The following is a 14,254-nucleotide window of genomic DNA, read 5'->3' as shown; positions in this document are numbered from 1 at the left end:
TTTTAGCTCTTTGGTCTATTATCTACTTTTGACTATCAGTACTGTTTCATTGTTTTAGGAAACTCGCTGTCGGCTATACTGGACGGGGAGGCTCGCCTCACTTTTCTCAACCGAGGGGAGGACTATGTGATGAACATGCCCTATGCTCACTGTAAAGGTTCGAATGAATCTTTTTCCTTTCACATGTCACTCATGCTGTGTGAACAGTGCTGTAACATCACTGTTCTGTTGGACATCCAAAGCACAGGGGTGGCTGTAGCTCAGGAGGTAGAGCAGGTCACCTGCTGATCGGAAGGTTGGAGGTTCGATCCCAGGCTCCTCCAGCATGCCAAGTATCCTTGGGCAAGATACTAACTCCAAGTTGCTCTCCGATGCATCCATCGGAGTATGAATGTGTGTGAGTGTAGTTAGAAAGCGCTCAGTATAGAGGTAGTGCTTGTGAGAATGGGTGTGACTGGGTGAATGTGGCGTGTTGTATAGAGCGCTTTGAGTACTCCGGGAGAGTAGAAAGGCGCTATATAAGAATCAGTCCATTTACCACATTAGCTTGCAAAAACCTGCCAAATTAACTTTGCTTTGTAGGTGCTGATCTATTTTAGATATGTTTGAGTTTACCTGTAACCTGTGCGTTCTTTTATAAAAACAATCTGCTAGGTATCCTATATGGAACCATGACTCTGGAGCTGGGTGGTCATGTCACCATTGCTTGTGAGAAAACAGGCTACAGTGCACAGCTGGAGTTCAAACTGAAGGTATGGCTTTGTTCTGTAGTTTAAAAAACTTAAAAAATACTTAACTAAAGTACTTATTTAATAGTAGTAAATAGTGTGTAAGGGGAGGCCTTTAGGCTTGTGAAGTCCTAGATTTTGTAGTAACTGTTTAAGACTTTGAAAAAAACTCAGACTCACATGATTTTTCTGAATATCTCCTCCACCCTTCCTGAAAAAACATCCCAACCCCTCCAACCACGCCTCGCTCCATCATCATTTACCAACTAGCGACAGGTACTTTTATGATAAAGCAAACAGGGTAGCGAATTTGTAAAGATAGTAAAAGTTTAAGAAATCCATTTATTTAGTAATTGCTGCCCCTCAGTTTTATATCCCTAAAGTAGGCAAACAGAACCTTGGGTTTTGTGTACCTTCTGGTACCTTAAACATGTAAGCGATTGCCATTGGCAGTTTCTACAATGTTGTTTTCTTTTAATTGGTCTTCAATGAAAAGCGGTCGTATTAGTAAATTCTCTGAGTAATAGTAAGTCACAGGATCTTTTTCTCGTACAGTAACTGCAGCAAGTAAACTGCTTTATATCCTTTCCTATTTCTTCTCCTCTCTCCTCTCCCATCCCTTCCTCTCTGCCTCCTCTTCCTTCTCATTCCTCCATTTCCCGCCCTGTTGTTTCCGTTTTTCCTGCAGCCTTTCCTGGGCAGCAGTGACTGTGTTAATCAAATCTCTGGAAAGATCAAGCTGGGAAAGGAGGTGTTAGCTACACTAGAAGGACACTGGGTAAGACGTGTGTCTGTGTTCCTGTAATCACTGCCTGTTTCATAAAAAACACAGATACAACATGTATCTGTATATATTTTGTATTGTGTCTTTAAAATCATTATTGGATTGATGTGTTGACATTTTGCTAATATTAATTCCTTATACAGAAATGAAATATATAACCAGTAATACAAGTTGCTGTGTTTTCTTCTGGTTTAAGAAAAGCTGGCAGATTTTATCAAACTAGACACGACTTTATACCCACAGAAAAAATTAACTTCTTAGTAAAACCTTCCCTTTGTTAGTTGGGTAATGTTTCAAAACTACCATGTTAAAAGCTATTTTTGTACTTTCCCCCTCAGGATAGTGAGATCTTCATTAATGATAAGAAGACTGGGATAGTGGACACTTTCTGGAACCCCACGACGGAGCTGAGGCAGAGCCGACTGACTCGTTGCACCGTCCCACTAGAGGAGCAGGGAGAGTCTGAGTCAGAAAGGTGAGCTTTGATTCGACTATTATCAGAGTATTGACTGTCAAATGTAATAGATTATCTGAAATGCACTTACTACATTGTGCAAAGGTTTGATGCTTCTGCAAACCACTTTGCAACCCCTTTTGCCGGAGTATTGCTGCTGCTTCTGGATCAGAGCTACATAGCCAAATCCATGTTACTGCACATGAAACTGTAGCTTTGTTTCAGCTGTAGTGGTTCTGATTGAAACAAAGAGTCTTATCTTTTAGTCTTTCATTAATGCTTTGTTTTTCCTTCTCAATCCGGCAGACTGTGGCAACACGTGACACGAGCCATCAACAACAAGGATCAGACCGAAGCCACCAATGAGAAGTTCGTACTGGAGGAAGCTCAGAGGAAGTCGGCGCGTGAGCGGAAAGCCAAATGTGAGGAGTGGAGTCCTGCCCTGTTCGAGCAGGACCCCATCACCGGAGAGTGGCATTACAAATATGCCGAGTGAGTGACTCCTCTGTTGCTCGTAAGCGGGTGTGGTTTGAAATCACATTAAATTCAACTGTGTGTTTAATGGAGATAAGAAAGCGCTGAGGTATGAGCTTCATGCATGTCTCTGCTGGGAGATACCGACAAAGCAGAGCTGGTGAAACTGTAGTAAAAATGACAAAAAACAGTTAAGCTTGTGTTCTGATGTGTTCACCTTCTGCTGGCGTCATTGGAGACAGAATTTGCATGCACTGGACGTCACTTCCGGAAGTCTTTTACAAGCGTATTTGCAGTCAGCTGGTTTTAAATAGATTTCCCTCTAAAGGCACATTTTATTTTTTGCCTCAGTCTCAGAATTTTTTAGTGTGGCAGGCTGCCATCTAGTGGTGATCCCCTATATGCATAGATGATGTCCAGTTTACAGTTATTTACTGTTATAATGAGAATGTTTTTGTGTGTAAGATACAGTATGCTAGATGAGAAAGAGAAAAACTGTGAGCGGTATTTATATCAGAAAAGTTATATTTGTCCCTCTTCTTTTTCATCCTTACTGTGTTTCTTCGTCTCTATCATCCTTTTCTTCCTCAGCACAAGGCCTTGGGATCCACTCAATGACCTGATCCAGTTCGAGAAAGATGGCTGTATCCAGACCAAGGTCCGACACCGCACCCCTATGGTACGTTCTGGCAGTCTTATTAGTCTGAGTAACCAGGGGCCGCGGAGGGACAATTGCAAATGCCAGGTAGGTTGTCCAAATCGAAAACCGCTGTGAAGCAATGCATCTCGCCGTCTCAGCCATCTTCCATCCATGCATCTCAAAGCACCCTGCGCACCACCTTCATTGTGACTTCTCTGTGTTGTCTTCGCGGTGCTGCCACCACCATCGTCGCTTCTGCTCCACTTTATTGTGATGTTTTTTTTCTTAGTGCCACCACCTTTATTTTTACCTTTCTTGCTGTTCGCTCTCAATGCGACGGAAGGTCTTGTCAGACTGCATGCTGTAGTAACTGGATGACAAGGCATTCTTCCTTTGTTCACTCTGAAGAGACGAGCATTGTTCAGCATGAAGGAGTGCACGAGCAGTATTTGGAAACATTGTTTGGCTGCAGGCTCTTCCACACGTTGTGAAATTTCAGAATAGTATTAAAAAGTTCAACAGAAAGCAGCAAAATTCTTCCACATGAACAAAACATCACTGCTGGAGCTCAGACTGGAACTTTTACTGTTATTTAGCTCTTTGTTTTGTTTCAGTAGGTGGCTACTTCTCCTGATAGCTACGTTGTGCACAACCTATCAGCACCAAATAACACTCAAAAAGTTAGAATCTCATTTAACTTAACGTAATAATTCGTGGCTAATTATTTATTTTAGGATGTGGAGGAGACCAAAACAGAGATAAAAGGAGAAAAAACTTTTTTAGTTTTCTAAAATTTGCAAAACGTGAAAGTGGTCATTTCCTACATTACACCCAAAAGCAAGAACCATTTCACCCTCATCAGTCTAATCCTGATCGTCACGCCTTCCTCACCCAACTCCATTCTGTTTTTGTGCAGTGTTTGTTGGACTCTTAAATTCGCTAGTTAGTCGTAAGAAGAGGCTAAAGGTTTCTGTGGACCAGTCAGTCTGGCCTCTTTGCATCCACATGTGTTCAGAGTAACCACCTGCCAGGATCTGAAGTTTGTCCCTGGTGGATAAATCAGTCACCATCAGTGCTTTCAGGCTTTTGCTTAACTGTTGCCAAATGTTGTCCAACAGGGCTGACGCTGTCCCCCGGTTGGAGTCAGTCACGCTTCTGTTAGGCAAACTTTGACATGCTTTTCTATGGCCCAGATCTTTACCTGGCAGAGTTAAACATCTGTGGAAGAAATGATTTGAATAAACAAGCTCAAGGCAGGTTTGTTCATTTGGGATGCTGAGTATGTGTTTTTTGTTGACCAGTTGAAATTAGCCTAACAGCATGCCTCGCACAACCGCCGTTTGCATCAACACTAAATAGCATGTTTGTCTGTGTGTTTATTTTGGATTTGTCAGTCCAAGATGCTGAAATTTGCCTTCTTTTCTGACACGCTTGTGTATTTATCCACACATGTGCCGACAGGTAACGGTGCCAAAGAGGAAACACAAGAGTGACAAGCCCAAGAGTCCAGAGAGCGGCTGCTCCTCACCTGAACCCGACCACCAGGACTCATCCGGCAGCGAACGTGAGCCACACACACTAAAACTCACATCTCAATACGCACATACGCAGGCTGAACAGTCAATATAGTCAGTCAACAATGTTCATTGACAAAATTTATACCTACAGCTGTGAATTTATTCATCTAAATGTCTGTTGTTGCTCTTGTTAGATGAGGAATTTGTGATACAGGTAATAAAGGGTCTTGATGACAACAGCTTTGCATTATGTAGATGTTGCTACTGATGAGAAATTAGACTTTGTGACACACCCATGAATCATATGACTCATGTGTACAAATGCTTAGAAGCAGTCTGACTTAAATACATACATCTGCATTATGTAAGTGCCCATGCGTCTATGGTTTTAAACTTGTTTTGCTCTACTTTATCGCAGGACACAAAAGCAAGCATAACAATCGGCTGAGGAAAAAAGGAGCAGACCTCAGCGAACTTCAAAGTGCCATTGAATCCATAAAGCAGACGCAGGAGGACATTAACAGGTGGGAAGTATAAGTCACACTGTGAGGCGACTGTGGTAATACGCTGGACCTTTTAGCACTCACACGTAGCATCTGTGTGTTTGCAGGACCATCACCGTGCTGCGGAGTCGTGCCGCGAGTCGGGTGGAGGGCAGCTCCTTCCTCCAGCAGCGTGACTACATCATCATCATTTTTCTCATCTTCCTTCAGGTCCTGATCAACTACATCTTCAAGTAGCAGCCATACCCCCAGAGACAGTGATGTCCTCACACAAACACGCCCTCTGAGCTTCATGGGGGCGGACTCAGACTTTGACCTCTCACAGTTAGTGACTTCAACAGTCCTCTCCAACTCTCTTCTCCTCTGTCTTTATTAGACTCACTTACATGTATCCAGAAAAGCAGACTCTTCAACACAAAGAGAGACTTTTTAAAAACATATTTATTTGGAACCAGTCTTTTGGAAAATCTGGAGAGATCCTCAGATTTCAAAGTGGAGAGGAGCAGCGGTAAGGAGAAGTCAAAGGCGAGAGTTTGGTGTGAATAAATGTTGACTGCCACCTGGAGGCGTGTTGATTTGCCTTGATGTAAGCGGCAGAGACAGCAGCCATTTTTAACCTGTTGTTTGTTTGTTTTTCTGATGGAGTGAAATCACTCTGTCGGTTCACATTTCACCTCAAACAGGTAATCGTTTACCACACAATCAAGGACCACAACTCAGATCGTAACAGAGGACAAATAGATCTCTGATTTTAATGTTTTTGTTTTTATTCTTTTGCGTCTTCACTTCGCGTATCCTTTGTGAGTTGATGTCTGCTCAGAGCAGAAAACTAGCGATGAGGGTGACGGGGCTGGGGGACGCAGTCCAGTCTGTGGGACTTTTTTTATTGTAACGGCTGGAGATTCCACACGCGGAAGTGGCAACCGCGACAGAAAACTCACAAGGGACATTGTCGTAAGGAATTAAAGCTATAATTTCTGCTGTATAATAAAACTCCACATTTTGCATACAAAGTCAGTGTTTAAAAGAAAAGTCAGACATTTGACACAATGTCATTGTATACTGTAGGTAGCATGTACAGACAGGAGCAAGGTTAGGACACTAGCCCTATGTATTTTGTATTTTGTTTTAAGGCACAAATGCACTGGAAATGTCAGATGTTTGTATGATTTATACACTTTTTATCTGTGGACATGAAAATGCTTTTACACTTCTTTCTCATCAACAGGAGGAAAAAAAGATGCATTTCTTTTGGCCGTTTCAGTGATCACTGCCCTAGATTTCAGGTAAAAGCAGGTGACATGTTTTTATCTGAGAGCTCACTGTAAGAAGCTGGATTTAGCAACTCTAATGAGTCAGCCAGGCTGAATGATGTAGTCGCTCCTCTCAATGGAAGAGCGCAGGAATTAACTTGACTTTCTTTGCCGAGATAAGCGATGGGATTGGCCAGCAGCTGCTTGGTAAAAAGAGCTAGCGTGGGTAATGGTCTGACCAGAAAAGCTCACTAGTCAACATGTTTTATCTTATTGCTTTTGCACAAAAACCAAAGTGTATAAGAGTCCATAAAACCAGCAGGGGACCTGAGCAGTTCCCTTCTGTGGCTCAGAATTGGTAATAATCCACCAGCCTTCAAAGAGCTGGTCAGCTCTTTAGAGCCCCCTTTGGTGGTATTTGATCTTCTTATCTAACATACAGCAAAAAACTGAGCGGGTATATTTCCCAAACTGAGCTGGGACTACTCCTTCAGAGAAAATATTAAAATTGCATACATGAGCTGGCCTAATGGTCTCTATATGTGAATACAGCCTCCAGATCAGGCTACAGTTGAGCAAAGTTGCCACTTCGTGCAGCGCCTTCATGACGAGTCCAGTTGAGAACATCAGTCACCTCGTTCCAGTGCTTTTGAGCCCCAAATACTAACCAGGACAACTACAGTAGACTCTTTAGTAAGTTACTAGTAAGAGGAGGATGTAGACTCCTAAACCGTCTTCATAGTAAACCATTCCAAACGTACGCAAGTACCAGCCAAGCTCAGTGTGTAGCGTAGGAGTCGATCCTTTTCACTGTGTAAATATCTGACGGCATTTCAACACCGAGGTTTGCAATACAGACACTCGCTCTGTGCACAAACCATTGCTTTTAACCTTGTGTGTCAGTCTCTCCACTGCTCTGTAGATACACAGGCATGTAGGTCGATACAAAAAAGAAGTTAATATTGGGATGCACAATTAGAACTCCCATTTAAAAAAAGAGAGAGAGAAAAGGATCCCAGGGACCTCGATGTTACAGAGGTGTAGAAGTTACATTGCGGTTCTAGTCTGTTGCCTTTGTCTTTGGACGTGCGGATGCTGAAATTAGTCTCAGAGATGGTTCGAATGACCCCCGCACTCATCCAGCTTTACAGTTTAAAAAGTTACAGCCCTGTGAGGACTGCGTTTAGCATTACCGCACATAAAAACAACTCCCAGCAATCTGCTAGCAGTAGCAGTGGTGTAGTCATATGTGATTGATTCGAGGATGAAGAACCCTGCTACCTGACCTTCTGACAAACAGCGTATCAGGTGCTAGTAAGTAAGACCAGTCTAGGCCATTCAGAAAGATCCAGACCGCTTTGTGGACCATAGCTGAACATTTTGTAAATCTCTTCGCCTGTCATGATGTTAGCCTTGTTGAAGTTTACATATTTGATTGCCTCCGCCGTCAGCAGACTGTTAAACTTTGTAACTCCCACACAGGTATGAAGAAGGAATGGTAGCATTGGCAAGAGCCAGCTACCCCCCCCCCCCCCCCCCCCCCCCCCCCCGAGTTACCCGGCTGGCCCGTGTGCGTATCTGTGTTTTTGTGCATCGTCATTGCCTCAATCGCTCATCTTAAATCGAGAATCTAGATGTTAGAGTTTGGAGAAATAAGTATATACCAGTGCCTTTTAGAGTGGGACTGTGGAGGGGGGATTAAGTGTAGGCAGTGGAGGTAAAAGAGGATAAGCAGTGGGGTTTTTTGGGGGGGGAAGGGGCACAGATATAGCCAGAGTATTAAAGGGGACCTATTCTGGTATTTTATAGTTACATTTAGTAATTATTAATGGAATTATTTCATAATTCCTACTTAACTCTGTCCCTCACTTCCTGCTGTGTGTGTGAAACTGCTGGTTTTAGCTCTTGGGACTTTCCCTGAACATCCATTTAATTCTGATTGGCTACCCCTGTCTTCTACAGACTAACATTGTGTTTGTAAGCCCCACCTCCTCCTCAAGAAAACTTGGGAGTGTTCAGAGCAGTCTCAAGTCTGAGCTGTGGACTCACACTTACGTAAACATTGGTCGTGTTTAAAATGAGCGTCTGTTATTGGGAGGAGGTGTAATAGGTCCCCTTTAAGGTGATGTAATAATGAAGGGAGCGGTGCAGTTGGGGTGAAATGAGACTCTGTTGTTTGAGTGGATGTGCCATACTTAGCCTTAGAAATGAGCTCCACAGGTCGCCACCCCACCTGGCTTCTCCTGCCTCCCCTCCTGAAGCGTTGCCATAGAAACGCACCCTTTCAGTTTCCGGATGCCGATTCCTGCCACAGGAGAGAGAGGGAGCGAGGGAGCGAGAGCCCTCCTCTTCACTGTCGTCCTCGTCTCTCTCGCTCTGTAACGCACCAAATTCAGAGGGAAATAAACATCTGTGCTGTCAGTTGTTGTCGCCGTGTCTGTAAATTAATACATTTTATTTATTCCTCTTTTATATTTGGATTCATGTTTACCTTTTTTTCTTGCTCATAGCTTTAGGTCACTGTTCTTCTTCCTTGTTCTATGATGTTTTTGTTTTTTTTGATTGATTTTAAATTCACACACAGTTGGTTTTGTTTTACTCTTCGTTACATCAGCGTACACATGGTCAGCTCCCACTGTTCCTCACCCCGAATACTCACGCACTTTGGGTTGTTTTGTTTTTTTTCATATCCGAGTACCTGAATATATTTACTGTGTCTCCATGGCAACTATAACTTCTTGGAAGTTTATGTTCACATGTAACATAACACAAAATAAAGACAAATGGACAAGTGACGTAAGGTGTTTGTATTTGCTGCAAAGACACATTATTATCCAAACCAAATGTTGTGACGTTTACGTGTTTATACTGAATTTAATGAGATCATCACATGTTGTGTGTGTTTTGGTTACTGCATAGAAGTTCACAATGGGAATAATGTGTCATGTAGAACGCTCCGAAGTGAAGGTGTGGTCGAAGACGTCCAAATGCAGGCCGATGCTGAGCGGCTAGCTTAGAGAAAATAATCGAAATAACATCAGCAAAGCAAAAAAAACCCAAAGAGGACTGGTTTACATGTATTTTTATATGGTCATGATGGACTGAGTGACTCCAGTCTGGACAAGCCCGATAAAGTCTGTCATTTCAGCTGTCATGCTCCTTTCATCCACACACCCGAGGACAACAATGTCCAAATATTACGAATAAATATTTGTGAATGCAGCCCTCATTCATTCTGTTTATTCCCATTTTTAAATCATCCCCTGGTTATTTGATTTGTCTGCACAGGTTTATATTTCAGCTGATAAAACTACCATGAGTGATTTGAAAGCATTTAGTTCAGTGTAAGTCAGCTGGACTTCCATTAGAGGGCAGTGTAAAGCCTTCCAGCATAACTCCAACCCCTAAGCCAACCACCCCACCTACCCAACAGTAGTTTTAAGGTATGAACTGACACCGGGCTGTTTCATTTCATCACAAAGAACATAAGCCACGGCTATAACAAATGAATCACGATGATTACACTATTGCACCTGTATGCCACTACATGTGTCACAGGGCACATAAACATATAACAGTCATTTCATTGCAGTGTTTTGGGTTTTTACTGTAGTGGTTTACACGTTCGCCTAACAAGCGAAAGGTCCTCGGTTCATTTCTGAGAGATGAAGCGCATCATTGGGGTTTGCGTCAGCTGCCAAACCAAAATGCAGATCTGCTTCCTGTGATGACAGCTTGTGAATAACGCAGCAGCTTTATATTAAGCCTTTTTGCAAGTTTCTGTAATGGTGTGTGAGATTGCTACTTATTTTAGTTCATTAAAAAGATGCCTCATCTTTGAAAGTGACTTCCAAGTTGCACGCTTCCATTGAGTAGTCATCCGTTCTATCATTTCCTCTTCCAAGGACGTTGGTGAGGGTTGACAGAGAAGGGCTGTCCTTCCTGTCCCTCTCAGATAACTGCAAAACATCTGATATCAATCCCCAACCTGTACCTGTGCTGCTCTGCTCTGTTCTTTTGCATCATCACTGATCAGTCGATGAAGGGAAGGAGGGAGGTCAGAGTGAAGCAGGGAGTCACTAAGAAACCGGGACTAAAAGGAGTTCAGATTTTAAAAAGGAATGAAGATTTAAATCTCCTCACAAAGGTGAGAGGTAAACTGCCAAGATGTATCCTCTGGACAGAGGAAAGAAGGCAAGGAGACATGGTGGGGCAATGGGGAAGAACAGAAAAGCATTCAAAGAAAGAGGTTGCCAAAGAATATGAAGGATAAGCAAAGAGATGGGAAAGGATAGAGGGGAGTACTGGAAGGCTAGGTGTTCTGCAAAGAGAGGAGGCAAAGAAAAGCGAGTTATATGTGAGGCTGGACCATAAGGGAGGAGAACGGGACTTGCATTGATAGAGATCAGGCTGGAAAGGATGTCCAGCAGGTTAGGATGATCAAGGATGGAGATGGAAATGCACTAACGAGTGGAGAGTGTGTGCTGGGAAGGTGGGAGGAGTACTTTGAGAGGCTGGTAAAAGATGAAAATGAGGAGGATGGTGAATCAGGAAGTGCAGGAAATTAGGAGGAAGTGAGAACAGCTATATAGAGGATCTAGAGAAAAAGGCATTTGGTCCACATAACATACCTGTGGAGGTATGAAGATGTATTTTGTTGTCAGTTCTAACATTTAACATGCTTCTCCACTTGTATCTTTGTCCCTGTATGATGGACTTTAAATTATAAGAAAATGGCTTTAAAACCTTCCCAGACTGATAGACTAAGTTGCAGATAACTTTTCCTTCCAAGCATCGCGTTAGAGACCTAAGTGAGAAAATGCTGGGAGGCAATGTCAAATGTAAATAAAAGAAGAATGCACTGATTTTATAAAACATTTGTTTTCAAAGTACAACATAGAAATCATATCAAAAGCTTAAACTGAGACATTCTCACATTTTATGAAACATATTTTATGATTTGGGTAAAAAATGTAGGATGTCTTAACTGGGTCACAGTTAATTTAAAAATGGACTGAGGCAAAGTGAAAAATCGTTATGTGCTCAGAGTAATTCAAATGTAAAATTGCTCTTGGAAAACATGGATACTACAGCCTCCAGGCTAAAGAGACCTCCCGGCTTATGAGTGCTAACTTAAAACCGCCTTAGTGAGCATAATAAACTGGCGAGGAAAGGCAGGTTGCACAGGTTTAAATCGCTCTCCCGCTGATTGCTTGCAGATTGGATTGCAGGTGAGGCAGGGGAGGTCCCATCCAAAAGGGGAGGACCCGCAGCCACAGATGGAAAACCTCCAGACACTCCAACGGACCATGACACTTTTCTTTTCTCGTGTCTTCAATTGTCTGATCTACAAGTTGATTTTTCTTTTCCCCATTTTGAGTTGAAATACTGCATACTGACAAGGATAAGCAAACTGTATATTTGAATAATTTATTGAACAAAAATATATGAAAACAAATAAGTTAGTACAGAACTTAAGAGTTCAGCTTCAGCTTTAAAACAAACACAGAACACAGAATTTAAAGTTGCCCACTCCACTGAAGCAAACACAACATTCCCACCACCACACCAAGTCATTTCATTCACACAGACTTCTTTTGCCATACGAACATATTTTGACCAGTAGTTTGTCTAAAAAGAAATAAATACTGCGTCTAATGTTTTGGAAGAACAGAAGAGATAATCAGAGGGGTGGAGTTTGCACCACCTTCATCAAAACAAGGACTGAATAATGGGTAGAGTTTCTCAGTGAAGTTACAGCCAGTAAAGGAGTAGATGAGAGCTGCTGCTCCTACATCATAAAAAGACACCAGACCCTCTTCATAGTCCACAAACACGCCCACTTTCTGTGGTTCTGCTTGCAGACTGAGACAGATTGAGGGGCCAACAACAGCTTTGTACTGATTTCCATTTCTCAGCCGAATGGTCCAGTAGCCATTTTTGGGACACAGTGGCTTTTTCTCTTTCCTGTTTATTGACTCGTTGGCCACTCCTAAATCCCACTGAGTTTTTTCATTGACCTGAACTTCATAGTAAAATCTTCCTGAGGAAAACCCCTGCTTTCCCAGAACATTTGCATAATAAATGCATCTCTTGGGGGTCTCGGGGAAATTCTGCCTTTTGTTACAACTAGATACTTGTTTCCCATCATCGGACAGGACGAGGTTAGGATGTGCTGTGTCGGGATCCAGAGTCACATCCACTGCGTACTGCTGAACCCTCTTCAGCTCCACATCATCGTGCAGCTTCTTCATCTCTTTACTGAGTGTCTGCTCCAGCTGAGCAACAGCTTTCTTCACAGTCCCCTCGTATGACGAGTGAACTGTGACCTCGGTCCAGTCTTTGGTGGGTGGAACAGGGTTCAGGGATGGTAAACTCTGGAGAAACTGGAGGTGGTCTCCAGTGTGTGAGAGCTGCTCCAGCTCAGAGATGTTCATCCTCAGCTCAGACACTTCTTTCTCCAGCTCTTTGATGAAGCCTTGAGCCTGGCTCTCTGTTGTTTTCTGCATCCCTTCGATCACACCATCGAGCTGATTCTGACTTTCTTCTATACACTTGATCAGACTGTCAAATATTTGCTCACTTACTGTTTTCTCTCTCTCTGCAGCTTCCTTGCTGCATGTTAACAATTCTCTGAAGTTGTTTATTTTCTTTTGTCTTTCTCTGATCATCTGATGAATTTTACCCTCTCTTGCTTCCACTTCGGCCTTCTTTTGCTCATATTCTGTCTTCAAAGGAATGGTGAGATGTCCCTTGTGATTGGACTGCTTGCAAAATTCACACACTGGCATCCGGTCAGTCTTGCAGAAGAGCTCTAAAGGTCTGTTATGCTCCTTACACATTCTGTCTTCAAGGTTCTTTACAGGATCAATCAGCTGATGCCTTTTCAGGCCTGTGACTCTGCGATGAGGCTCCAGGTGAGTCCTACAGTAGGAAGTCAGACACTGCAGGCAGGACTTCACAGCCTTCATCTTGGTTTCACTGCACACCTCACATGAAACTTCTCCTGATTCGGCTTGCTGTTCCTCTGCTCTGCCATTTTTCTTTACGGTGGACTGTTTGAACATATCCACCATCTCAGATAAGATGGTGTTGACGCACAGCTCTGGTCTGCTGTGGAAAACCTTAACACACAGTGGACACTGACAGCAGAGACTAATATTCCAGTTTTCTGTGATGCAGGTCTTGCAGAAGTTGTGTCCACACGGGATGGTGACTGGATCAGTGAAGACCTCCAGACAGATGGAGCACAGAAACTGATCTTCAGACAGATAGCTGGTTGCCATGGTGTCACGCTGAGAGCAAAAGTGAAAGTGTGACTGGCAGCAGTAAATTTAAAACGTTTTAAAGTATGCACCAACATTTTGTTGAATAATTTTCAAAGAATTCTATGAGTTTATTTCTTTGAATTAAGAATGAAATCAGAATCAGAATACTTTATTGATCCCTGGGGGAAATTATTTAAAAGCAAAACTATTCAGGAGACAGATTCACATCTTGTAATATGCTGAATATGTGTGAATGCTGGCTGTTTAAACAGCTCTTTGGATTAAAAAAAATCTCTACTTGCGCGTACTTGTCGAAGATTTAGTCGTGTCAGCGACACTTTACTGGAAGTTTTTCAGAGAGTTGTAAGGATCAGCCTCACCTTGGGTTCAGATGAGTCTTGTGTTTACTTTCATTTTTCCTTCAGTCATGTTCTCATGTTTCCTTCTTTCCAGTGAAGCTCCGCCTCTCACTGCAGGTAAACTGTCATCATTTTAAAGACATAGTGCTCTTTGACACAATGTGAATAATATTATTTCAGATGAATTACATAACAGCCCTGCTGCCAGCACCAGGAGTTTCTCACTCCTAGCTGTAGATTTTGAGTTGTCTTCTTACCCAAAAGACAAGAATAT

The 14,254-nt window shown here is 42.7% G+C and overlaps 2 protein-coding genes across 4 annotated transcripts in view; one reads left to right on the top strand and one right to left on the bottom strand.

Annotated features, from left to right (window-relative positions):
- osbpl8 (oxysterol binding protein-like 8) overlaps window positions 1-5,835 on the top strand; it is a 93,566-nt gene extending 87,731 nt beyond the window's left edge. For 2 of the 3 annotated variants that reach the window (XM_085375589.1, XM_085375590.1), the window contains 9 exons: window positions 59-157; window positions 655-752; window positions 1,417-1,506; window positions 1,851-1,987; window positions 2,273-2,458; window positions 3,032-3,185; window positions 4,542-4,644; window positions 5,016-5,121; window positions 5,208-5,835. In XM_085375589.1, the coding sequence (XP_085231715.1) occupies window positions 59-157; window positions 655-752; window positions 1,417-1,506; window positions 1,851-1,987; window positions 2,273-2,458; window positions 3,032-3,185; window positions 4,542-4,644; window positions 5,016-5,121; window positions 5,208-5,337 (1,103 nt within the window). In that variant the 3' untranslated portion in view covers window positions 5,338-5,835. The remainder of the gene's footprint in view (window positions 1-58; window positions 158-654; window positions 753-1,416; window positions 1,507-1,850; window positions 1,988-2,272; window positions 2,459-3,031; window positions 3,186-4,541; window positions 4,645-5,015; window positions 5,122-5,207) is intronic. The other variant, XM_085375591.1, reaches the window with a different exon arrangement.
- A 6,172-nt stretch (window positions 5,836-12,007) lies between these two features.
- On the bottom strand, window positions 12,008-13,639 carry LOC146614480 (E3 ubiquitin-protein ligase TRIM39-like). Its single transcript, XM_085376548.1, has one exon. It carries the CDS (start codon window positions 13,637-13,639, stop codon window positions 12,008-12,010), a length of 1,632 nt encoding a protein of 543 aa, XP_085232674.1.
- Between the last annotated feature and the right edge of the window lie 615 nt (window positions 13,640-14,254).

Source organism: Diplotaxodon limnothrissa, linkage group LG17 (genome assembly GCF_057381915.1).
Source record: "Diplotaxodon limnothrissa isolate DT_005_m linkage group LG17, D_limnothrissa_male_GT1.1, whole genome shotgun sequence".
Taxonomy (NCBI): domain Eukaryota; kingdom Metazoa; phylum Chordata; class Actinopteri; order Cichliformes; family Cichlidae; genus Diplotaxodon; species Diplotaxodon limnothrissa.
The sequence above is the reverse complement of the archived record's forward strand: the minus strand, read 5'-3'. Positions and strand labels throughout refer to the sequence as shown.